Source organism: Anser cygnoides, chromosome 4, assembly GCF_040182565.1.
Source record: "Anser cygnoides isolate HZ-2024a breed goose chromosome 4, Taihu_goose_T2T_genome, whole genome shotgun sequence".
Classification (NCBI taxonomy): domain Eukaryota; kingdom Metazoa; phylum Chordata; class Aves; order Anseriformes; family Anatidae; genus Anser; species Anser cygnoides.
The window spans coordinates 33,707,853-33,732,516 of NC_089876.1; the positions used below are offsets into that span (position 1 = coordinate 33,707,853).

General features: G+C 36.2%; 1 protein-coding gene across 9 annotated transcripts in view; it reads right to left on the reverse strand.

Annotated features, from left to right (window-relative positions):
* PRDM5 (PR/SET domain 5) overlaps nt 1–24,664 on the reverse strand; it is an 87,882-nt gene that overhangs the window by 30,642 nt on the left and 32,576 nt on the right. For 7 of the 9 annotated variants that reach the window (XR_010831072.1, XR_010831071.1, XM_048074352.2 and 4 more), the window contains 6 exons: nt 24,090–24,169; nt 18,150–18,234; nt 16,700–16,857; nt 10,038–10,131; nt 3,350–3,510; nt 2,306–2,399 (listed from right to left, as the gene is read on the reverse strand). Coding sequence is in view for 7 of the 9 variants with exons in the window: in XM_048074352.2 (XP_047930309.1) it covers nt 2,306–2,399; nt 3,350–3,510; nt 10,038–10,131; nt 16,700–16,857; nt 18,150–18,234; nt 24,090–24,169 (672 nt within the window). In the remaining 2 variants the exon portion in view is untranslated. Of the gene's footprint in view, nt 1–2,305; nt 2,400–3,349; nt 3,511–10,037; nt 10,132–11,616; nt 11,709–16,699; nt 16,858–18,149; nt 18,235–24,089; nt 24,170–24,664 lie in introns of all 9 variants that reach the window. The other 2 variants (XM_066995950.1, XM_048074353.2) reach the window with 1 other exon arrangement.

A 24,664-nucleotide genomic window follows, 5' to 3' on the forward strand; every position in this document is an offset into this window, starting at 1 on the left:
AAGGAGTACTTCAAGATTTTTTTGATAACGAAGCCTTGAAAATTTCCTTCTACAGTGAGATTCTTTCATAAGCTGTTTTCACAGTGCACATTCTGTTACCTCCAACCTGTACCATCTCCTGGCCAGGCACCTTCTCCAGCCCTATTTAATTTACAAATGTACTGGAAAACTTCCGTGCCTTTCTACTTGAAGTAAATTCAAAATGCCATTGTACTGTTTCTTGCATAATAATGGCTGAAAATGTTGTAAGTCTCTGCCCTCAAGGTTAGAGGTCTCTCTGGTGTGTGGTTTCACAAAACTCACCTCATTCGCCTTTCCTAATTTGGGGAAAACCAGCTTGAGAGAGCTGAAACATTAAATGCAACTGGTAGCAGCACATGTGTGAAAAGCATTTTCACTCAGACAGCTATAAAACCTTGTCCCAAAAGCCATCTGCACTATCAGCTTGAAAAACTAAGGCCTCTCTACACTGTGCAAATTGATGTAGTTTCAGAAAAAGGCCCGTGAAATAAAAAAAAAAGCACCCCACTACTAAAGGCAATAAAGCAGAATTGCCTGCAAAACACATTGGAATGTGAATCCAGAGATTTTACTGAAGAAGTAGAGTAACATTTTGATGTTCCCTTAAGCATTGGATAATCTATAACAATCTTAGTTTTCATCGGAGTCTCATATGCAAAAATAGAAGATTGAAGAATAACATAGTATCCTCACGGGATGGTAAGGTGAAGGTAAAGAAATATCCATAAACAAAATAATCTTCTGAAAAAAGTTACCACATTAGAAATTTAGGCAGTCATAGACCCAGAAGTCTGTACTGATGTGCTGAGTGACTAACAACACTATCAAATTGCTTCCTTTGTACTCCCATCTATGCGTTTCTTTAAAGTACAGCCCAGGTCAGAAATAGGTTGGTCCTTCCAACAGGCACATTTCCCCAAGGGTTCTCTCAGTCTTCATACCACATGCTCCATGAGTGGGATTTTTGTTTGTTTTTTCCCTTCCTCTGCATCTTGAGGAAGTGACAAAAGAAGAGCAAATTTCATCTTAGGGGACAGAAGACTGAAGAGAAAGACATAGCACGTGAGATTGTGCAGGAAGGACTTTGAAAGGGTTGAGAAGATAGAGATGTAGGTGGAGAAAGAACAAGAATAAAGAGGAGGAATGGACAGAAGAGAACCGTTGTATTGTGATTGTGTCTTAGCAGGTTGGACCTTCAGTGTCTTTTGTGCCTATGATCACGGTATATGCTAACTACGTGTGCAGAACACTTATTCACAAGCTTATATGCACAATTTAAACATCTGCTATGAGAAGAAAAGATTCCAAGCATGGAATTTAGCAAAGAAGAAGAGCTAAAGTTTAGCCATTTATCCTGACAATAGGACTGTGAAATTTGCTATTAGCTGGGGCAGTCAAATCTAAAATTGTAAAATATATCAAACTAGTTAAGACCCGTAATCTCAACAGGCGGTTCTAATAGACTGAAGTGATGGAACACTTGCCAAACATAGTGGAAAACCAAATGATTAGAAACCCCAATTCTGTCATCTCCCTACAAACCAAATTCGCTTATGTGGAGTGAATGGAACATCACAGGAAGACTATTTGTAAACCGATGCTTTGGCTGCCAAAAGCAAATCGATACCGTTTTATGTTGGAAACAAATCATCACAAAGAAACCCCCTTCAGTTACCTGCCATTTATTTGAAAAGAAAACACAAGCTCAGAAAACGAAACCTATATAAATGACAACATGACTAACTTATTCTCAATGTTTTTACAGAAGCACATAGGTAACGAAAGGTAAGGAAAAAGTAGTGCAATCAGGGTGGCAATATAAAGTCAGTTACATAACTCAGACCTAGAAGTACTATGAGAACAGCAGAATGATTTGGATGTTGCAACAGAAAATACATTTTGAATTAAAATGTACCCAAGGTAGAACATTCTAATTAGGGTAATGTGTAGGCCATGATAAGGTCAGAAGTTACAATGACATGAGATTAGAGTTTAAAAACACCTCAGAAACCAGACTTGAATGAACTCACAGTGTATGTTCATGTAAATACTCATATATACTGTATATACATATATACATATATATATTCATACATAATTACAGTTCAAAATAGAATCTGGTTTTATACATTAAGCAGGTAAAACATCTGAAAAGTGTGTTAGGCCTACCTGTAAATTCATACTTCTTTTTGTAGCTAGACAGAGCATTTGTACACAAATTTACAGATACCTTGACATACAATTAGATTTTTTTTCCTGATGATTATAATAAATATAACTGTACCTGTATGGCTTCGAATATGAACTCTCAGTGTTCCATTGCTTGCAAACTTCTGTCCACAATATGGGCAAATTTTCTCCTTTTCTCCTGTGTGAGTCTGCAAGGGACAAGGAAAGACAAGAATGAAAGTTATAAAGAAATGTTATAACTATTCCTTATAACTTATAACTTCCTTATAACTGTGAATACTCTTGTAGTGGAGTATTTTGGATTACTTCATTTACAATTGTTAATTTAAATGGGATAGGAAAAAAAATAAGTTAAATGATATGTCCAGCTAACAATCTGGATTTCTAGATTTGCACACGACTCTTTTCAGATAGGGAAATTATTTTATTTATTTATTTTTTTTTTAATAAAAGACATTGAATGTTCTTCATTCTGTAAAGTTCTTCATTAGATTATAAAAACCTTATCTCACATGATACATATCTTGCAGCAGCTGAAGGAAGAATAAATATCATTTCAATACTGGATGGACTTACATAATTTTCATTCCCCTACATCAGCGATATGAATGTTAAATCCATCTTGATTAGGATAGGGTTCTTTAGAAAACACATATATCTAACAGCAGTATTGGGGGATACCAGACAGACAGCTGGTATTCATTCCTAACAGCTAATGCTTTCCTGCATATTTTGGATACCACCAATAACACTAGAATCACGGAATCATCTAGGTTGGAAGAGACCTCCAAGATCACCTAGTCCAACCTCTGACCTAACACTAACAAGTCCTCCACTAAACCATATCACTAAGCTCTACATCTAAATGTCTTTTAAAGACCCCCAGGGAAGGTGACTCAACCACCTCCCTGGGCAGCCCATTCCAGTGCCTAACAACCCTTTCGGTAAAGAAGTTCTTCCTAATATCCAACCTAAACCTCCCCTGGCGCAACTACTGTATTAAGCACTTTAGGGTATTAAGCATCAACACAGCTTTATATTGAAAAGTCAGCAATGCAGAAGAATCTAGGCATTTTGTGTTTAGCCATAATCTTAAGGATACACAAGGAGTAAATATGAAATAATTTATTCTACTCACTTTTTTATGACTTTTCAGGACTGAGGGTGTCACAAAAGCTTTGTCACAGAGATCACACTTGTATTTCTTATGTCCATCATGTACAACTTGAATATGAACATTTAAGGTGTCCTTTCTTTTGAAAGTAGCATCACAGTGATCACACTTGAAGGTCCTCTCACCTTATAAAGAAGAAAACAAGGTTTAAAGATACCAGCTTTTTAGGGAAATACACTAATTTTTATTGTTTCATAAAAATGAATAAAAGCAGCAAATATAATTGAAGAGCTGGGTTCTGAGAACAGAAAGAGAAGGAATACCATATCAGATAAAAATGTCATTGGGAAATTAAGAAAGCAGAAGGTAGTTGTGGCAATAACATAGTCAGAAATGTAAGATTAAACTCTATAGCCAAAGGCAAAATGGCTACCTGTGAAAAGGAGCACAGGTTTTATCAGTACCTCCAGTAACAGACTCTCCTTATGGTAACAAACAAGATGTAAGAGGCTTCATCTTTTGAAACTTAAATGGTAAGAGATCTTCCTGAATTTAAAAGACTTCTCTAAAAAAGACATACATGCTTCGAGTAAGCTCTCATTCACATCAATAAAAAGAAACTCATATGACAAAGATGAAATAAATTTTAAGTGCTGTAGCTACTGTTCAAACTATAGTAATGTGGTTAAAGGTTATGACAGAGACATAATTAATATTACTAATAGTTTCAAAATTCAACTAAAGATCTCAGAGAGAGGAAGAAACATTGTGAAAATTCACATTTGTGTTTTTAGAAAAGAAACAAGATAAGTGATCCTGCAGAGAAATCATTACAAGAACCTTCTTTTTATTGCTACTGTAAATGCAGAAGAGAATGTTCTCTTTTTATTTGTTAACTTCTTGATTAAGATTATATCTTAATAAATATCTGCAACATAGCACTCATTCAGAAATCAGTGGTGCTTAAGGTTACCTCCAGAACCACAGTCTAAACTGGAAATCAGGTGCCTATACCTGAAAAAAAGTTTTCCTAGCAACAAGTGCATTACAAAAGAAGACCAACATAATTTCACAACTATCATCCACTTCTTATTTTTCAGGACAAAGGGCTAAGCTGCAACCTCCTGTTACATTTGAGTAAGACACAGTCTTTACATGCAAAAGCTAGTTTTTCCAGTAGCAATGATATACATATAGAGGTAACATATTTCCTTGATATGGCTCAACAAAAGGTTAAAATAATCCCAGTCTTGGTGCAAGTCCAAAGGCCAATATGAATGGAAATTGATTTCAGTATGCTGCATATTAAAGCCCATTTGATGCTACATGCCAAGGCATTGGAAAATGTTTTTTCTTGATACGTGAGTGCACATTAGTATTACACATATAGGTAACATATATGTAATACATATACAGGGCTCCATTTTAGAACCATTTCTCTTCAGTGTTTTCATAAACTATTTGGATGAAGGAATTGAAGGTTTTTTGAGCAAGTTCATGGACGATACCAAATTGGGTGGAGCTGTTGACTCCATCGAGGGTGGTAGGGCCTTGCAGAAAGATCTGAACAAATTAGAGAGCTGGGAAATCACCAACAATACGAAGTTTAACCAGAGCAAGTGCCAGGTCCTGCACCTGGGAAGGGGCAACCCTGATTATACATACAGACTGGGGGACAAGAGGATGGAGAACAGCCCTGCAGAAAGGGATCTGGGGGTTTTGATCGACAGCAAGCTGGACATGAGCCAGCAGTGTGCCTTGTGGACAGGAGGGCCAAACATATCCTGAGGTGCATCAAGAATGGCATTGCTAGTCGATAAAGGGAAGTGCTTGTCCTGCTCTACTCTGCGTTGGTGCAGCCTCACCTTGAGTACTGTGCGCAGTTCTGGGCACCACAGTATAAGAAAGACACAAAACTGTTAGAGAGTGTCCAAAGGAGGGCAACAAAGATGGTGAAGGGCCTAGTGGGGAATACATACGAGGAGCAGCTGAAGTCACTTGGATTGTTCAGCCTGGAGGAGACTGAGGGGAGACCTCATTGCGGTCTAAAACTTCCTCATAAGGGGGAGCTGAGATTCAGGCACTGAGCTCTGCTCTCTGGTGACCATCGATAGGACCTGAGGGAACAGCTTGAAGTTGTGACAGGGGAGGGTCAGGCTGGATATCAGGAAAAGGTTTTTAAACAAGAGGGTGGTTGGGCACTAGGACAGGCTCCCCAAGGAAGCAGTCATGGCACCAAGCCTGCCGGAGTTCAAGAAGCATTTAGACAATTGTCTCAGACACATGATCCATTTTATTTTATTTTTTTTTTTGGTGGTCTTCTGGGGACCCAGGAGTTGAAGTCAATGATCCTCACGGGTCCCTTCCAACTCAGATATTCTATGATTCTATGACAAGTGAAGCTTATAAACAGTGGTGCCACAAGTACCCACAGACATTTCAAAGCCCAGATAAGCTGCTTCCCTCCTCCATAAATCAACCACAGTTGTCTTCTTCCCAACCCCCAAACTGCTCATTCTTTTTTCAGTTTGGAAACAAAGGCAGTTTTGTCTTGGATAACGCAAGAAATGCTAAAAGGTACAAGAGTATATGTTGTCTTACCCTAAAAATATTTCCAGTCTAGCTATTCAGAAAAAATGTCAAGATCAACAAGGATATATGCCTTTATGTGGAGGATTAACACTTGTACTGCTTCTAACTGCCTCGTGAATCTCTTCTGTTCTCATCTTGGGAACATGAGACCACACTGCTAACAAAGCGAGTCATCTTGGGAACACAGGACTGCCCTGCTAACCAAGTGAAGTCATTGCTATTTTTACTAAGTAGCATGCAATTTTCTATCATTTCAACAAAGGGAAAATATTTAAGTAACTTCTGTTGAAATTTACTTCTCATAAGAACTTATATGCTTATTGAATTTATTTAGTTGCCTATATGTTTCCTTGTCTCTCTTTTAATAACTTAGCTCCTGAAAAAAAATTGGAAAAAAAGGAAGCAATACCAAACCATTTGAACAAATTACCATGTCTTCTAAAGTAAAAAATATTTGTATGATGTCCATACACTTATATGATATCATCATGATTTATGACAAGATTTGACATTTGTTGAGTCTCAGGAGGATTCATCATTTTTATTTTACAGTTCTATTTGTAAACTTTCCTGTAATTTTCAGTACTGCACTTCTATTATGATCCGAGAAGATAACTTTCAAACAACAAAAAAAGATACAGTATTAAAAGATCAACCATTTTTCAAATAAAAGTCCTCCAAAGCCAGGCAGTCAGAACTAACTCATCTCTCCTGTGTACACACTATAATAATCTTCCACTATACACAGCTCTAATGTCAGCCAAGCCCTGGTGTCAGTTTGGCAAAATTTTTCAACAAACAAAATGATGGGAAGCCTAAAAATAGTGGGTTTTTTGTTGGTGGTGTTTTTTTTTTTTTTCAAACGTTATACTAGATAAAGGCAAATAATCATTGTTTCTCCTCAACTTCCTTTTTTAATCACAAACTGTATACCTCACTATAGAAGAGCCATCAGAACACTATCCCCACTCACAGTTGGCTCGCTGAGCAGTCTTTGGCCATTTTTCTTCTCTTTTTCAAACCATAAACAAAGATACATGAAAACTTCATAAAGAACACTAGCTGCAAAGAGTTTCAAAAGGTTCCTAAGTGGCATAAAGCAAAAGTATAAATCACTCGCAACAAGACATGAGCATCAAAATTCCCTGAGCAGCTTTGAAAATCCTCTCATGGAAAACTGCAGCAAAAAACAGAGCTACACAATTTATTTCATGATATCTCATGTTGTGATAAACAGAGAGATTTCATACAGTAAATGTAAGAGCATGCTGGTTGCTAAAGAATTGTCACTGCCAAAAACCAAACTCTTTCCACTGCCTTTGGTAGATAAAAGTATTATTAAAGGTAGCAAATAATTTTGAATATCTATGTATAAGAAATGAAGAAAGTTATTTTCTTTCTGCATTTTCAGTCAATAGGTTTGCACTATGCTAGATTAAGATGTTACAAAATAAAACATTAACAAAAAATACACATTCTCTTCAGACTTAGGCACTCTAGAAAGTGGAAACAAACAACAAAGTACATCATTGACTTCAGTTCTTGAAACCACTGAAGGAGGAAAACTTTTAAGGAGTGCTTAACATGAAACTATGGTATCAGTACCTGTAAATGCCTCCAAATATGGAAGCAGAGTCCTGACATAATATATCCTACAGCGTTTTCCCTCAGAAGTACACATCATAATGTGAATGTCTTTCCTTGGACTGTTCTTTTCTACTCCACTAATGTGCCCTCTTTATGACAAAAAAAAAAGAAAAAAGAAAAACAGGGCTACTTGTGCTTTACTTGAGAAGTGCAATCTTCAATATCCACTTCCACCAAGCCCTGTAAAATGAACTAATTATTATTTCTCTTGCTATCAAATGTTCTGCACATAGATTTTTACACTAGAAAACAAATACATAAAAAGGATGATGTCTTTCTCAACAGATAAGCTCCCCTTCATGGGTGCCTCCACAGTTCCAGAAAACCGAATGACCCAATAAACTGCTTTGAGTTACTCGTTCCTGTCAGCCAGATCTCTTATGGCCTCATGAACCAGTATATTTGATCTTGAGTTTGGAAAATTATATGCGTGATGTCTTGCATGTCTCACAAATTTCAAGACAGGTATGCCTGAAAAATGAGCTTTATGAAATACGCTTTTTTTTCTAGTAAATTAAGTTTGTAAAATAACTTTTAAGGCCTTCCATATCATTCTTCAGCATGCCTCCTTCTAAAACAATGGGATACTGAATTTAAAAGGAATGTATCGTGCAGGCTCAACTTCGTTTTTTCCTAGAGATTTCAAGCTTCACAAACAATTTTTTCTTTCCTACAGCACAGATCAGTAAAGCCAGCCAAACACATCTAGAGATGGTTTTGTTTCTCTCCTTTCTAAAGAAAGGTATGTTTCAGTGCTACGAGAGGCACTATTATCCAAATGTACCTGGACAATGCCTATAAATCTGCTTTATTTCACACCAACATAACCTGTCAATTTCAGAGTTATGTCATCAGGGGAAGAGTTCTATATTTCTTCACCTGGAACACAAACTCTTAGACTAGCTGACCTATTTGTTTTAATCACAGCCTTGAACTGAACTGCTTATTCTTCAGTTCATCCTAGTAATAACTTCCACTTTTTATTTTGCTTATTGGTCTATCAACATTTCTTTTATAAAAGGATGATAGAGATGCAGTATGACCATAAAGGTTTTGGCCCATGTTCTGCTGCATTAAGGACTACTTGCTAAGAAGGTCTGTTGTTTTTTGTTGTTGTTTTCATTTTTTTCCCCAAAAAACAAGAAGAGACAATCTTCCCTGTGATAAATAAAAATACCAAACATTACTATTTTAATGTTTTGACTTATTTTGGAGACAGTTTTACCTAATAAGGCAGAAGAAGTTACTAACTTTAAAAACCTTTGCCCCTCAACAAGACTGCTGTTGCACCAAGGAGGACTGACTAGTTCACAGGCTGAAATACTTGTATTTGCTTAAATGGTGGTGGTTCAGGAACACCTAAAGCCACAAATCATGTCCGATTCAAAGACCTCAAATTTCCTGAGCTCCCACACTCCTGGGGGTGGGGGTAGTGACGGGTGAAACGTGTTTTTATAGGGACTTTTACCTTTTACCAGTGCGGAAAATTCTGGACACTGTAAAATACTGCTTTTGGATATCCTGCAAACCTATCCACCTAGTCCACCTATCACTGCACAGAACATTGGAATACATATTTTACTGAACATTTTTGAACTCTCTCCTCCCCCCACAACATTTTTAATGTTTTACATTGGATAAAGATTTTACAAAATTCAGTGCTTTGTGAAATTGTGGTAGATTTAGAAGATAATTGTAAAAGAAGAAGCCAAACACTTCAGCCTAATAATTCATCTACCATAAACACTGTTATACTGGATTAAGAAAGGAAAGTCTACCTTTTAAATTATACCAATCTAAATACTCCTCATACCAAAGCACTGCCACCTAATCTACGATAATTTTTAGATTATGAATATTTTTCTAAAATCTAAACTGCTGACAATCACATGGTTGAGTGGCAGCTTAGGGCTCTGTAAACATTAGATGGAGAAAACTCCATAGAAAATAAATCTTTACATAGTCATTTAAAAAACAGTACAGACTGCCAAGAACACATTACTCATGAGGGAAAACAGCCACGGAATTCTTCTGGGCTGCTAGTTATGTGCTACTGGCAGGAAACATTACCTTATAGTGAAGCCTGGACTGGCACAGAATAGACAATCTCAGTCTCAAACTCTGAAATGGATTACCTACAAAAGCTGAGCAAGCCACCTACTTATCTTTGCTTCCTTTTCTCCTTTCTTAAAATGTAAGTACTGCTATCACATTTAGCGCAGAAAGAAATCTCATCATCAGATCTCAAAGTATGGACAAATTTTCTACAGTGCATTTGGATTTGCATATAAGTGCATTCAAAGGCAAGGTTTGAATTTGGCCCTGTATTTTCTAACTCCCAGGGGACAGAGTTCAATTTTAAGACTAATTTAACATAGCAAGCTGTATATTAGAGCAAGGTGCATACATCAGTTTTTCTCAGTCAAATATGAGAAGTAAGGAAGTTCTTTTTCCTCTCTGAATTAGTACTTACTGTTATGGATTAGCAGATGCCTTTGTAGAGAGAATGGGGTTCGGAACAAAGCTTTGCATTCCTCACATTGGAATGGTCTCTCTTCAGAATGGGTCTGCAGATGAAAGACATGTTAGAGGCTCAGGGAAATCAATTAGCTGTCATTACAGTAATTATAGCTAATTTTCCAGACTGGATTCAGGAGGGGATATAATAACAATTTGAAGTATCAGGGGACAGGAAATTAAAACAATCATTCTGCCATCATCTTGAATCCTAAAAGTCAGCATAGCAGCTACTGAATTAATGTACCAACCCGGTCCTCAGAAGTGTTATATGAGGCAAGCATGTAAATAGAAACAAAAATACAGAATAACCAGGAGGAAAACTACAAGATCAGTTTCATTTCTTCATCAGCACTAACACTGGCCTTACATACTCACTAATACAAATAAAAACCTTAAAATTAAAGAGGTGTGCACAAAATCCTGTATTTTTTTTCAGTTAATGTTAACATTAAAACAAATCTGATTATCCCAAGATAGCAGTCTAAAATTTGGCAAAGAAAATTTCTCAAATCATGAGACTACTCTTGCATATCCTTGTTTGAACTTCATATTCTAAAAGAAACAAAAAGCACACAGAAGCATCAGAACTAAGATTTTTGTTTGTTGTAATAAAAATTCACCATAGCTGAGAAACAGTCTCAATAGCCTTCAAAAAGAGAAAAATAGAAACAGCCCTCAAAGCCACAAATAAAATAAAAGGCTAAGTTTGGATGAATCTCACAAACTGCAGAGTTGCAGAAGCATGTTTCTTTTCTTGAGCTTGGGAAACATCCAGCTTCATCCTACTGTTGTAAATTTCTCTTTTCCTCTCCACATTTCCTAGCGATATTGAGTGCTATCCCACTATAGATAGTAAACTAATCTATACAATTTTTCTACCCAATTTCCTACTATTTTTTGTAAAGGAAAGTACATTTTTAAAGCATCAGTGTCTGAACATGGTATTAGCTTGCAAAAACCTTAAATGGAAGCTGGAGTGCCAAGGGGAAAAAGGGATGGACAGTAAATGTTCAGTAGTATGTACGAAAATAGGAGAATTAATTAATTTTGTAGGGTAAGGGTAAATACTAGCATGGTACATGTGCATCTGATCCATTTCTGCTTTTGGCAGAAAAATTCCTAATACCATATGACATTTATAGCTATCCCTTAAAATGGGGAGGGAAAGAAGGACTATGGGGAGCCAGTGTAGTAACTTACATGTAAATTCACAGCCTCAAAACAAGACTGATTTTTAACACAAATGTCCTCTCACATAAATAACAGTGCCGAAACATTAGAGTACTTGCAATGTTATAAAGAGGTTTTGGACTCAAAGTGAATTCTTGGACCCCAAGCCTACGTCACTTAAAGCAAAAATGCAAGTGGAGCACTGTCAAACACATGGAATATATTACAAGTTATATAAAATCTGCTGAATCCAGCTGCTAGAGGTTTACATCACAGTTTGCATTAGCTGACACCCTGCTTGGCAGTCTCAGCAGTTAGGCCAAGGATTGACAGGACATGAAGAGACTGAACTACCCTCTCACCTCAATAGGTGGTTCCTCCAGAACAGGGTTGAGACATATTGACGAGACACTGTGGGGAAGCTCGCAGTGCTGCTGTCTGTGCTGTACCTGTTCTGTGGATAAATAGAAGGGTTCAGTCTCTAAGGCTGTCAATCTGGCACCTTTCACGAGCGCAAATTTCATGTCATTTACTTTAAAAATGCCCTGTTTTAGAACACTTGAGTGATAGTTCTGAAGAGCACAGTCACTTGCATATAATTCCTTCTTAGCATCCTCTTGCCACTTCTAGGCTTTGACCAAAATACAGGAATTCACCTACATTTCTGAATTTCACTACAAATGTCTAACTAGTCATACCCACATGCAAGGGTACATAGATATCCCATCTCATCTGCCCCATCTGTGAAAAGCCCAGAAACAAGCTATGTGTGTTACAAAAAGCCATGAAAATCTTAATGAGCAAAGGTATCCCTGCAAACAAGCACATTAGTTCTAATACTGTCCTCCTATGATCTACTAATAGGTTCCAGAAAAGAGAGAGCTTCCATTCAGTCAGAGAAGGGGCAGAAAATGTCAGCTGTCAAGGCACATGCTCTTTGAGATGCATGTGTCAACACCACTGTCAAACCTCTTCACTTAGTTATGCAAGCTTGGGATCAACTATGAGCAGCACATTTATACTACAGGAACTCCAAATCCCGAAAGTAGGCCAGTATATTTGTCAAGCTTACATTAAATATTAAAAAATAGCTAACAAGTTTACTAAAAGCTGCTAGAAGAGACGGTATATACTAAATAGCCATACAATCTGCTATATAATAGGATACATGTACATATCTGGTAGCAGGTACACAGTGCACACATAAATAAGGCTTTGTTGTTTAGCTATATATAAGTACACGGCAGTACAAAGCAATAGACTACGCTCATACAATTAAATAACTGATTTTATTTTTGGATAGGGGTCCCAGCAGCATCTTGCAAAATGCACTAGACTGCTCTGGATTTACATACGGAAAAATGGACTGCAGTTGCTCTCATGAGAGAGATTTCTATAATTGCCTTCCATTCAAATAAGATGAAACATCCAGTATGGAAGTCTGCAGCATTAGAATTCAAAAAAAAGAAGGCAGTCAAACTAAACAATGTGAGTTGCAGTCTCATTTTACAACCTGAATTAGAGCAGAATATAAGCAGTACATATTGCTAACATTGCAATTAGTTTCAGTGACCTGATGTTCTACCACTAAATAGAAGCTTTAGACAGTTTTCTAAACTATCCATAGCTTTTTCTGTCATTCAGTAGCAAGCTAAGCCTTGAAATGCATTAAATGTTTGGATGCAGTACTGCAATGCTTTATAATCACAGTCCAATGAGAAAGAGTCTGTCTAGACTAAAAAAATACCATTACTTTATTTTGTGCTACTTCTTCAGCAGACATTCCCAGCAGGCTGGAGAACGGAAAATAAAGCACAAACCCAAAACGGATGTTTTTACTGTTGTCTCCTCTAGAGGAGATCCAAATTGCTGAATGAACCTTTCCACTGTTAAAATGCCAGTAGGACCATAAACAACAGTACAAAACCAAAAACTCCTACTATATTATATACATTTCCCTCTACTTGCATATCCACTATGTAGAAAAACACAATTTATGATTCTATTTGATTACAAAAATTAAACACATTTCTTTAAATTGTTTTCCATGTTTATATCCCCTTAAATACTTTAAAATAGAGTAAACAATTCCTTTCTAACTTCCTTATTTTCTGTTGGATACCACTGATTACAGTATTTTGAAAGGTGCAGAAATTATAGATGCTGGATTAGGCTCATTTGGATACAGTGTGGACACTGGCATCTGTCATCAGAAACTGTACAAAATGAAGTCATCATTCCACAAAAAGCCTGCACCTCCAACCCTTTAAGGTTTGCAGATGGCCATTTTCAGAAGAATTCAGTGCACTTTTTGGACAGTCATATAATCAAAGCAACTAAGGATAGGCTTTTAAGGAATATCTCATGGCAGCCTTTCCTACAACAGCATCTGTGGAAGTTCAAACCCAGCCCAAGGCTACCCATTCCCAGTAGAGAAGATGAGGGAATACAATTGTTTTAAATCATTATGCTCCCCAGGACCAAATATCCCTGGATTAACCATAAACCCTTTAAAATCCCATGTCTGGTGACCTACTTCTGCTCACTGTCATTTCCTCATATTTTATTCTCTGAACTCATCCTCTATACATAGCAAAGTAGCAGATGGAGCGAAAACTTTGCATTGTCCTGTATAGAAGTAACCTGCATTACATGGCACAGAATATTCACGTTCATCCAGTCTGTCCTGAATGAAAAGTGACTACTTTTATCTGTAACACAATACTGTGCTCGTCTCTTAATTTCAGGTATTATTTTCTGTTCCTCTTATCTGCTTATCTTAACATACCTTCCCACTGTTATGCCTGCACAACTACTTTTGAATATGCAATGTTAGTGGCATTTTCCACTGCAATAACACAACTTTAATCCTTACACTTTGTCACAAAAAATGGAACCATATTCTTCCCATGACCACTCAGTGATTTAGTCTGAGCTTTTTCAAGACATTTGAGCTCTTTCCACGCTGCATAACACTATCTCCAAGCAAGTGACAAAGCAAGCTTGCACATGCACCTACGCAGAGTAGCATAGTGCTTGTGTGCAGCAGCAGTACATCAGAGTGATACCACAAAAAGACTAATGGTTCCTGCCTCTCAGATCTGTACCTACAAGGGTGTAACGAGTGCTAAGTTAGGGTTCACATCCCAGTGCTCCACTAAGCAGAGTAGATGTGCTCATAGCAAAACCACTGTGTATCTTCCAGTGAAATGTGAGGAACTAATCTCCTTCTGTACCTTTGAAATGACCATTCACTTACATCCGAGAAATATTTTAAAGCATCTGTTGTGAGAGCCAAATGTCATTTTTATTCTGATACTTCCAAAAAAAAAACAAAAAAAAAACACAGATCAAGTAGCCTCCATAAAGGAGTAATTCAAAAAAGCACTTATAATTTCAATTATAACTGAGGTCAATTTTTCTTGCTTCAGAAGAAAATGAAACCTAGAGTATGGTCTTAAGGGAGTACACATCTGAAGACTCATTAAAAACCTGAGAAGAACAAATACACAGAAGTATGAGAAATAAAAGTTTACATTTCCACTCTTACTGGTTCATCATTTCTGTGACCAAGCAACAGAACTCTCGCTCTCTTCCCTCTGTAGTAGTACAGCCCTGCCTAAATAATGGCACTTAAAACTATTTTGTCATCACAAACTAACGTATACTTGGTTTACACTTTACAATTTGTTTTGTGTATACATATTCATATTTCCCTCTATTATCTACTACCTCTCCTTGTTTACCTTTGTTAAAGATATGTTACTTACTGGACTGAAGATTTTAGGGACAGCTAAGGCCAAATCTAGGCACCTTGTTCTGCTAATCAGTATCTTTAAAACTTCTATACTCAGTAGAAACATAGGTGTCTCAGAAAAGCAGCTCAGGAAATCTACATCAAGTCCTGTCCCTCAGTCTTATCCCTTCATTTAGCAAGTGAAATTAGAAACCTAAATGTAGGTGGGTGAATATGCACAAGTGTTTGGGTAAACTTTATGTAAAGACACAAATAAGTTTTTCTCATTATAGGACAGGATCAATTTACAGCCAGTACTATGTGCAAACAGGTTCAGAAAATAAGTATTCCAACATGCTTTAAAGAATTCTGTCAAAATTAGGTACTTGCTAACACTAAATTTTAATGTTTCTCCTATTATGTGGAGTCTCTAATCCCTGACAGACACAAGAACCAATTCTGTGACATTCTTTTATGCAATCCTTGCTTATGTTAGTGGTGCTGCTGTTTTGAACACTGAAAGTGGGTCAAAGTGTTTGCTCATTATTCATACTTAACCCAAAGTCCACTCACAGCCAAAATTCCCTATCAGGAATCAGCTGCAAATTAACCTAGGGAAACACATAAAAACTATTCATTTAAGATACAGAAGTATCTGTCCAGACAGTTTTCTATATGTTTTCTTAGAATATATCCAATTTGTGAGATTCTGCCCCATTAAAGTCTAAAACACAAGATGTAACCACAACATATATGGGAGTGAATCTTGTCTTTCAGCAGATTTCTGCTTGTTTTCTGTTTTAGACAGTCATCACCATTTTACCCTATGAGAAGCATTATTATTACTCTAATATGATTTATTGCTGAAAGTGCAAGAGATAGTGCAAAGATCCTGTGCCAAATTCCCAGATGGCATATAACATGAGCCAAACTGCAAAAGACTTGTAAGTGTGGGTGTATCAGCTTCATCAAAAGGGGGAAAGAAAAGGGGAAAGTAGAAAAATAAAATAAAATAGTGCCAAATATTGGGCACAAAAATAGAGATTTTCTTCTGTCTTGTAATTCTGATACAGCCATTGTGGATACAGCTTTGCCATTAAAAATGTAAACCCAGGTTAAAATTAATGACAGGCATTATGAAAATTAGGTCAAGCAGATTTGAGCTTAAATCAACAGAAGCAGAGCATCCCTTCAGGAGCCTATTTCTCAGGTAATGTTTCTTCTGATGTTGTTTTAATGTGGGAACACTACTCACTGCAAATCCAGTATAGCTTGGAAAGCATCTACTGCTAAGTCTAACAACTAGGAATGACTGCAACAGGACTACAGTTTTATTCAAATGTGGTATTTTAAAAAATAAAATTGAAGACATTTTAGAGCAGTTTAAAATTTAACTTGTTAAAAAAATAATAAAACAAAAACAGAACAAAAAAACAAAAGTCAAAATGGGAATTTATATTTGATGCTTTTATTCAAGCGTGATTTCCTTCTTTTTTCCTTCTTTTCCTTTTTTCCACTTATTTTGTTCTAATTACAATTATTATCTTGAGATTTTGCTTATAACAACAATCACTAAAAAATACATTTTCCAATACTTTAATCCCATGTTTATAAGCATGCCAGAGCTTAATGTTCAACCATTTAAAGAAAAAAATATCTGTAAATCTGAGGCTGGCAGACCTGTAAACAACAACAGCAGAGTGCTTTACCTTCTTGTGATTCTTGTAAACATTTCTGTGGGCAAATCCCTTTCCACAAAGCTTGCATTTATAAGGTTTATCTTCACTGTGTATTATTTTGTGTGCAGTCACTTGATCAAGTCGTTTGAAGGACTTATTGCAAACCTCGCAGGTGTAGGGGCGTTTTTCTGTAGAAAATGAGTGGGGGACATTTAATCTCCTGTTTTATACAGGGGGAGAAGATGAAAGGCAGAGACAGTCATCTCCTCAGAGAGATTTTTGCAATTAAGTCAACCCAATTAAGATTAAACCAATTAGAAAGACAACTAATGCCCTTTATGTTAGACAGTTATGTCACTTCACAAAAGATGAGCCATGGTGTATCTCAAGAAATTGGCACATTCTTTGCAATAATCATTGCTAACACTAAATTCTGATTAATTAGCTTAAATCAAAAGAGAATGACTTCAAAGAGGAAAACCCTGTTTCCAGATTACAAATGTGAAAGAGGGCATGACAGTTTAAATGTTTTAAAACTTAATTAACAATATACATATTAGCTTTCAAAACCAAAAATTGCTATGAAAAAGGCCTTTATGCTTTGACTGGTGACTGCAACATTAATGCTCATCCAAAAATGTCAAAAGCAAGCTAAGAGCCTCTGAGATAAAGATTATGTTACAAGAAATGAGCTTTTGGTGTGGACTGATACCAAGAAAATAGTTCAATTACAAGCCTGTGCAGCTGTAAAACCTGCATTTTTAAAATGTTAACGTGTTTGACAGAACAACATTTGTGTTTCCATTGTGTTGGTTGATGTTTCTAATCACTGGTGAAAGATAAAATCATTAGATTGCAGTGATCAGAAATCCTGGCAGAGCCAATTTGCGTTCTACTGCAAAGCCTATGGACAGGCAACTCCCTGCTCACAGCGACCTGTTCTGGCAGAAAACAGGCACAATGAAACTTTTGTGTGGGGGCTACAAAATGGTGTGGGGTATGAGCTGTTTTTCCTCTGACTGAGAACCCTGTGCATATATGAGCCCACTAAATATATATAAATAAATATACATGAATGTTTCCCCTTTTATCACAGATCTCTGCCTGACGGCATACCTCAGCTCCCATCCTCTTCTTTTCAACATAAAATGCCACTCCCTAGTTCTTCACCTCCTCTATAAGCCAAGCAACAATCTTTTGCCCTATCCCAGCTAACTGACATCATCTAGCCAACTAGTATGAGAAAATAGCTTGACAAAGCAGCAACAGGTGTAAGAATACTGCATTACACTTGGATTTTTGAAAGGCTTAGAAACGATAACTTAGATGGTTTCCTTGCAATCTAAGACCTGCTTGAACAGCCAAGAGCAACACAGAATTAATTTGTTAAGCCTTCTATAAGAAAGCAATTCAGGTAAAACTGAATATAAACTAAATATGTAACACATTATATATAGGTTTGTGTCATTTTGTATGTTACCTGAATGAGTTATCATATGGCGTTTTAGCTGGTTAGCTGAAATAAATTTCTTGTCACATTCCTGACACTCAAAGGTCTCATGAACCTGCAAAATGAGCATTTAATGATAATTAAATACCTGACTCAAACAAGATCACACATCTTACATATACAGAAATTCTCTAACAGACCATAACTATTTCTTAGCCATCAACTACACTAATACCTACAGATATTGTGATATCCCCTTTGCTAGTCCCCCAATGAACAACAGTATCTCTCATAAACAGTATTCATACTCATTTTTAAAAAATCACTAGAACTTTATTCAGAAACAAAGGCTATGCAAAATCATAATAACCAATCCATTTAAAATATGATTAATATGAAAGCTTAAAAATCAGATGCAGAATACCTTTTGAGAACATTTCCTTCTAGTAAAACAGCCATAAGTAAAAATAACACAAAAACTACTTCATAACTACTGTAATAATTTCAAAATACAAATACCATCAAACTCTATTAGGATTTATCTCTACTCATAGAAAGAGAATCTGATTAACTACAGGTGTGGTTTTAAAATAATTGTGCTCCAACAAACCACTTAGGGACACATTTATTTAGAATTTAGCAGGTCTTAGTTTCATTCAGTTCAATACATTTCCACTTCCAGACATAGCACCTACACATAAGGCATGCATGAAGGATATATGCATACATGGCTAACAACCAGGTACCCTTTTTGTTGGCAATATCTACCATCAGCTAAAGAACATGGGAAAAAACAAATTCTTTAAAAAAAGTCAAAGTCAGAGTAATTATATTGGTAATTATACTGATAAAAGAAATGACTTCACCATTTTTGTTATTTCATCTGGTGAACAGAGGCAACTCATGCAGCATAAGTACTTTTTACAATGGCACACCCTGTCCAGGTTACCATTCACCTTCCCCTGTGTTACACTTGCTTTCAGCAGCCTCACCTTAACCTGGTCACAGCGCAACTAAACATACTTTTTAGCCTTTTGGAACTACAGCCTTCGACAGCAGAACTTCCTCACAGAGATCACATTTCATGAAACATTTTTGGGGAGCTCTACAAACTTTCTGTAGGAGAATCTAGCAGCTAAAAATAACAAATATTAAAGGTTCAGTGCAACACTCTAATGAAAAACATTTGTGGACAGCACAGTAAAAAAGATCAACTAAGACCTACACTTAAGACAAAAGAAAAAAATAAAAAGAGATTCTCTGTAAGAATACTGCTTCACCATGTTTTTATTCTGCTGCTTTTCATTCTGCTACTCCCAAACTAACTTTAGTTTACTAAAACATTTACCTTGCTCTAAAGAGTGATTATGTCATTTCCTGCACTCTCTATAAGTTTGCATACTCTGGACAGTGATGCTTAACCAAATACTTAGCCAGAACCAGGTGTTAAGCACAAAGATCATTCATTTGAAATATCCTGTTTACCCAGCTGCATTTCAGGTTAATTTCTCTTATATACACAAACAATCTACTACTCTACCCTTTCCAAAGTGATCTGGATTTTGACTTAGATTGCTAAATGAAGTTTATGTGTAAGCTCTGCAATCGAGTAATATCAGAATCCCCCTGCCACAGTTCTTTGAAATAACTTGAAAGGTACTCTTAAGTCTACTATTTAACACATCAGAATCCAAGGTTGTGCTTTACCTCTATACAACTGTCTGATTTCAATTTATGGTCATTGTTTATTAAACAGTCTCACTGAGTACATTTGTGTTCAGACAGACTTGAGTGTGCACACTTTAAAAAGCTATTGAGATCAAATGCATACTCTATAGCTGGTAAGCTGGTACTCTAATCAATTCTTCAGAAAAGAATCAGACAGACTTGTGTGTATGTGCATTAAACAGCCGTAGCTATCAAACATTAATCCATTGCTGGCACTCTTCAATCAGTTAGAAAACTACAAAATCACATAGTAAAACGGTGCTAACATATAGCATATATTTTTATTAACAAAAATATTCAAACAAATTTTCATTTTAAGAAAACTTGTCAAGTAATATGCTTTATGAGTACACTATGCAAATTCATTCATTCAATTCAGTAATATCACAGATGTGATTGTGCAATGATTTATTAATATAATAACATTACTCTTTTTAGGGGGCTCTAACAGCTATCACCATAAACCTCTATTACATTACAGTCAGAACATACTTAAAATTGTTGCACGGGGCTTTGAAGAGCCACATCTTCATAAAACAAGTTAGTAAGTGCTATATAAGCTAGCAAACATCTGAGCTATGTTAATGTATTACTCAGATAAATATATGCCTTCACGACCAGGACTGCTCATCTTAAAATTTTCATGAGGTCTACTGAAAAACAAAAGGTCATTCAAAAGAGCCCTAAGGGCAAAACTGCAGTAAAACTTGGAAGATAAAAGTCACCCATGTTAAACACTTCCAAAAGCTAACTTGAATTTTAATCTACCCCTCCAAGAATTGGATGAGACTCTGTGTCAGAAGAAAGTGCTTTGAAGAATGCAAGGATACCAGAACATGGCATTCAACTGAATTTACTCCACGATCTGACAATTTTTAAATGATATTTGACATTTGGTTTTCACTACATTTCCGCAGTTTTCACAGCAATCATGACAAACAAAGATTGCACAGTAAAACAAAATGCTGGCTGACGTTGAAGTGCAGAAAAAATAATGCAGAGACACATGGACCTGCTAGGTGAAAAAAGGCAGGAAAAAGAAATTAGAAAACATTTAAGAGAGATTCTCCTCAGCATGATTTTGCATGAAGTCCCCCTCTATAAGGCAGAAAGGACCGTAAATTAAGAAGGTATCAAATTTTCTTCATAAAATCTCTTCAAACAGATCAGTAGGTTCCTCCTCAGTTCTGTCATTTTCCCTCTGGCAGATCACACAGCAGCATGTCTCTTAATGGAATCTTACAGATTCTTCTAAGAAGTCTGCTGAAAAATCCAGAAACGCAACAACCCAACAAGTCTTACCAGAGAAGTAATCCTGCATTTCATACAGGCATTTGTTTTACAACACTTCCATTACCCAGTGTTCTGTTAGCTCCTGTACTGCATTTGCTGAGTTGTGGTTGCTGGTATTTTTTTACTTTATTTTTCATTACCATATAATGTAGCAGCCCAACTAGAATAACTACGAGGTAGAAGAAGGCTGTCACTTTACAATTGGAGGACAAGACAAAGAAAACAGGTGAATATAGATAGATGGGAGAATAAAAAGATACTGATCACTACTACAACAAGCAACAACACCATAACTGTTGTTGAAGATTTGTAAGCATTGTGCAAGATGAGGGCTGTATTGGCATATGTAATTTGGGAATATAGATATAAATATATTTGGAATATAAAGTAAAAAATGTGGATGACACTATTCTGGGTAGGACCGTAATCCCTAACGAATACGAAAACAGAATGCAAAATGACTTCCACACAGTAAATGAAGTTCAAAAACCACTCAATATGTAGGATGGAGAAATCAAAGAAACGAATAGGACCACTACAGAGAATAATAATGAATTCCAAACAAAATATGAATAATGAATTTGATTCTGCTGTTAAAAAGCACAGTCCCCAAATCACTCTCCTCTACTTGGGACTATTAAGGTCTCAACTAGGCATCGTGGCTCTGCTTGTTTGGGCAGCTGACTTTAGCAAGCATACAGGTGAAAAGGAAAAAAATCGACAGGAAAAAAATGCCTACAAAAAATTAAACAGTTTGGGAAAACAGGTGCATGAAGAAAGGTTAAGATAATTGTGTTTATACAGTCAAGAAAAGACAAAGGATGTTCATAACAATTTTGCAGTGTGCTCATCTGCAACAAAGAAGATGGTGATGAATTTTTCTTGGCATTCTCTGGCATAAGACAAAGAATAATTAACTCAATTTGCAGTACAGAAGTAGATTTAAGTAAGACATAAAAAAACAACACTAGACTAATGAGCACATTTCAAAATCAGAATACAAAAAGATACCTATGGAGGTCATAGAATTTTCTTCAGGGGAACTCTTTAGGAGTTGAGACGGTGCATACCTAGATGATTTAGGTACATGCTTACTCCCCTCTACCAAATAGGAATGAAACGGGTATGAAAATCTCCTGGGGTCTCTTTCAGCCCAACATTTCCTTGAATGTATTTTGATAAAGAAAAAAAGTGAAGTCACCAAAAACTAGCACAGCACAAGCAACAGTCTGGAAAACAAGAGGCTTTGATTAAGGGACAGAAGATGATGACAATGAACTTTAATTGTGAATGGCAAAGAAAGGGCTTATCTTTAGACACTTAAGACAAACAACTGGAAAATGCACACATAAAATAAGTGTAAATCAACAATGATGTGAAATATAGCAATCTAAATAACTGTGTCTTCACACAGTAAACAGATCTCAACCTCCCCTGTAGTCATCATCTTTACCTTCTTTCTCTGTCAGAACTCTCTGCCAGTTGTTCAGGCTTATTTTCTGTTTTACTTTACCTATTTCCTAGTTTTATTTCTTTATGTTGACAGGAAATGAGTGAAAAAAAAAATCTGTTTCCTCCCTGTTATACGTATTATTTTCTTACTGGTTTTCTTGCTTAACTATCTTTGGTGATGTTGCTGGTGGATTTCCCCCACTTTGTACAAAAGCAAAGTAGTTCAAATAATAGGAGGCATGAGTCTTACAAGCAATTTCTTTCACTACCTGATGGAGATGTGTGAATCTGGAATATCTATTTTCTATATGTCTTAAAACAGGAGCCAATCAAGAAGAGGAAAGAAACTTTTATGCAGAAAATCTTCATAGTGATTCTTAAGATGAGTAAGCACACAACTGGCCAACTATCAATGCTATTTGAAAAGCTTATTAGCTTGTATCAAAGTGTCTACACTATGAAGAAACAAGTTTTCATAAAATGGACATGCTAAACCATGATATTTTACATTTTCAGGGACAATCGATAAGGTGCACTGACATGTAAAATCTGTAATAACATGTGGCATGGCATACCACAGTTCGGTCTGAGGAGGAACAAATTACAGCCCCGTTAGCCAAGAAATGGAGGGTGTATTAACACAAGCCAAGGGGTTGGGGTGGAACGGGGAGAAAAGAGGGGCCCCATCATTTCCTTTGCAACAACATATTTTAATTGATATCATCTATATCCTCAAAGGATTCAGGTTATAACCAGGGCATTATTAAAGACTTACAGTTAATCTGATAAACAGTACAATGTAGCTTTTTGTAAAAACAGGATCTCCTGGGTTTTAGTGATTTATCAAATTAATCTTGCAGGGACTTCCTTTGGGTATAATGGATTCAGAATCTCATATTCATAGTCCATCTGTATTTCTGTATGAACCCCTTATTTCCAATAGATGCTTTTAGAAGTGTTAACCCTTCCTGTTCTAGTAATAAATTATATACTAAACAAAAAAGCATTATAAATTTACTTTTTGAGGAAGCACTTTTTTTTTCTACCACAGAACTAAATTACAAGTAACAATCTTACTGTTATGTCAACAAGGTAATAAGAAAGATTGACTGCATTTTGTCCAAAAATCAAAGACTCATGGACCTATTTTAAGGCCTATGTGCCATCTTAGTTAGGTTACATACTTTCATATTTATAGTGTTTAAGAATGCTAAGGAACAGCATGCATCTTTGACTTAATATTGGAAAGCACAAATGAAACAAGCACAAACGTTTCTTGTACTTGGTAAAGGATCCACTACAACGTTAGAAAGATTTTTAGTGCAACCAATTGTGATTACAAAAATAAATACCCAAAACAAAACAAATTGTTTTTGTAATTATGGCAGAGATTAGTCAAAGGTTTGCATTACAGCACCTTTCAAGTCACTTAGGCACCACAGTCTTACATCTTAGTGAAATCAAAGCCTGCTGTGGGTTAGCCTTCATCTCACTGACCTTTCGATGCTCTTGGAGATTTGTTGCTGAGGAACATTTCTTATTGCACACTGAACACATCAGCTTCTTCCTAGAATTTCCTGAAACAAAAACAAAATACCACCAACAGCTTAAAAAGGAAGTGCTAAGAAAGAACCTAAATATTTCTACTGAGTTTGTGACTTTTCATAGGTCATTTCATTGACATAAGATTTTTACATTTGTATCCCATCTTGAAAGTATTCAGTATCAGGAGTCCTCTGTGGGTGTCCAACAAGACAGTTACTAATGGAATATAAAGCAAGAAAACTAGAACAATATAGAAAAAAACTTGATATAGATATTATCACACATTAACCAATCAAATATGAAGAGCACAATTCACAGCTAAGAATAATTCATCTTATAACTGAACAGCTGAATTCTTCCAGAAGTCAATTCAACTAATATCTTCAAAAAATATATACTATAGCTTTAACAGAAATACTCCTGAAAGAAGTTATTGCAGCAATGACAAAAAAGATCCCAAACAACCATTTCCCATTTTTCTCTATTCAGAAAGTATTAAGCATTCTACTAACATAGCCTTAATGGTC